Source organism: Primulina eburnea, chromosome 1, assembly GCF_022965805.1.
Source record: "Primulina eburnea isolate SZY01 chromosome 1, ASM2296580v1, whole genome shotgun sequence".
NCBI classification, from domain to species: domain Eukaryota; kingdom Viridiplantae; phylum Streptophyta; class Magnoliopsida; order Lamiales; family Gesneriaceae; genus Primulina; species Primulina eburnea.
In genome coordinates, this window is record NC_133101.1 from 51244998 (window position 1) to 51247647 (window position 2650).

At 42.8% G+C, this 2650-nt stretch overlaps 1 protein-coding gene across 1 annotated transcript; it reads right to left on the reverse strand.

Annotated features, from left to right (window-relative positions):
• Window positions 1–667: 667 nt before the first annotated feature.
• On the reverse strand, window positions 668–2360 carry LOC140807796 (uncharacterized). Its single transcript, XM_073164762.1, has 5 exons — window positions 2274–2360; window positions 2152–2211; window positions 1617–2094; window positions 1223–1500; window positions 668–1102 (listed from the first exon to the last, which is right to left on the reverse strand). The coding sequence occupies exons 1-5, from the start codon at window positions 2358–2360 to the stop codon at window positions 668–670; spliced, it is 1338 nt and encodes a 445-aa protein (XP_073020863.1).
• Between the last annotated feature and the right edge of the window lie 290 nt (window positions 2361–2650).

The following is a 2650-nucleotide window of genomic DNA, read 5'->3' on the forward strand; positions in this document are numbered from 1 at the left end:
TCTACTGAGCGGCGGCGGTGGTGTGGCATTTCAAAGAGGTGGCGACTGTGTGGTGTTTCAGAAAGAGGGGGCGCGGCTGTGTTGTTTGAGAGAAATGGTTTGCGTAGCCCCTTTTTTTTTCTTAACTTAGGTCGCGCGCATATGTGCGCCTTGGAGCGGCGCATATGCGCGTAACTCACTGCCTCAATTTTTTTTCCTCTGAATCTCGCACACATGGGCGCCTTGAGTAGCACATGTGCGCCGAGTTTACTGCCATGGTCGTGCATGTGCGCGCATTGAGTTGCGCATATGAGCCAACGTCTCTGTGTGTATCGCGCATGTGAGCGAAAATAAATCGCGCATATGTGAGACTCCCTCTATCCAGTAGCTTTCGGATTTTTTTTAATTACCTGCAAAAATAAAACGATTCAAATTAATGCTTGAACAAAGAAAATTATTAACAAATAAATAATTAAAATAAAATAATAAGCCAGATGCGAAAAATAAATGTGAGTTGCCTCCCACGCAGCGCTTGGTTTATTGTCATCAGCCCGACTGTCAATAATCTTGTTCATGGTGGGTCGTATGATGTCTTGGATGCCCTTATTGCCACCAGTTGACCTTCAAATTCCATGGTCATCTTTCCTCGTTTCACGTCAATGATCGCTCCAACAGCAGCTAATAATGGTCATCCAAGAATGACGTGAACGTCCTGACTATTCTCCATATCGAGTACCAAGAATTCTGCTAGAACTTTCAATTTGTCAATCTTCAGTTCAACATCTTCCACCATGCCCAATGGTACCTTCACCGATTTATCTGCTAGCTGCAAGCTTAATTCTGTGGGTTTTATCCTGGTTAGTCCAAGTTTCTCGTAGATAGAGCTTGGCATTATATTTATGCTCGCGCCTGAGTCACATATAGCCTTTTCCACTACATGACCCCCTATTTCACATGGTACGATAAATTCACCAGGATCTAGCAACTTCTGAGGAGGATTTCTTCGTGTTCCTTCGGTAACTTCACCTTCCACCTGATCTACAAACTCATCATTAGTGTGTAAGTTCTTGAGATCTTCAAGACCTTTTTTCTTTTGAAATTCAGCTTGTAATTGTAAAGATCTCTGGGGGTAGGGAAGTAAAGAGATATCAATTCATTGATTTAAATCATACCTCTCGGATTTCTTATCTCGGGCTCTTTTGGTTGGACTTAGCTTTTCATCCCGAACAGGTTTGAGTTCAACCTCCTTATCTTCTCTGCCAACCACACCAATCTCTTCATGATGTATAAAAATGACATTCACTTCTCTTAGGTTTGGGTCTGCAGTCTTTTGAACTGCACCTGACGGTTGAGACGTGAGTTGCTTCATTATCTGCCCCATTTGCGACTCAAGGATTTTCAAGGTTGCACCAATACTCGCAATGTGTGTCTCAAGGTTGTCTAGTCTAGACTCAGTTCTAGACATCCTTTTACCAGATTCAACAACAAATGTTCCGACTAAATCTTCAAATGATGGCTTCCCTTCCCCATTTGATGTATTGAACCCTGGTGGAGGATTCAACACATTCTTATTGTTTGCATAAGAAAAATTTTCATGGTTTCTCAACCCAGGATGATAATATTAGGGGGAGGGTTACCTCGATATCCGCCAAACCCTCCAACATTTCTGTTGTTGATATACTGAGCTTCTTCAAGAAAATGTGGTTCTTCAACGACAAGCGATGGTCCCTCAGTATTTGATGTACTCACTTTATTCATCGTTGCTATCTGTGTAGTCAATGCTGATACTCGTGCAGTGAGTGATGTGATAGGATCCACAGCATAAACTTCGACAGCCCTCTGTACTCCTGACCTCTCTGACGGCCATTGGTAGCTATTAATAGTCATCTGCTCAAACAAGTCGTAGGCTTGAGCAGAATATTTGGCAAAGATCGTTCCACCTGCCGCTGCATCCACTGTTGTCCGTGTCTGACCATTCAACCCATTATAGAAAAGCTCAATCTGTACCCAGTCTTCAAAACCATGATTCGAGCACCTCTGCAACAACTCTTTGTACCTTTCCCACGCCTCATAAAGCTGCTCAAAGTCAGTTTGCCTGAAATTACTGATCTCAATCTTCAATTGCGCAGACTTTGCAGGGAAAAATATTTAGACAGAAATTTCGTTGCCAACTCTTGCCACGTTGTGATGCTCCCCAGCGGCAATGATTGGAGCCATACTCTTGCTTGGTCCCTGAGAGAAAATGGAAACAAACGCAGTCTAATAATATCATTAGAAACATTATTAATTTTTACCTTGTCCGTGATCTCGGCCAGGAAGGTCCTTAAATGGACGTGAGGATCAGCAGTGGCAGTTCCTGAAAATTGGTTCTGTTGAACCATATTTATCAGTGCAGGCTTCAACTCGAAATTGTTTGCATTTATGGTCCCTCGAGCAATGCCAGAATAATGCGTGTTGATCACTGGTCTGAAGTGGCCTCTGATATGTATGACGTATGGCGGGTTATATCTCGCGTCCTCTCTGTTTCCAGCCAATGTTTGAATTTCTTCCCTTCTCGCTTTTCTTAGTCTCCTCGCAGTTCTTTCGATCTCCAGATCAAAGATAAGCAAATTAGAGCTGTGCGATCTTAGCAAGCAATGCAAAACAGAAAAGATTCTAACGTAACAAAATA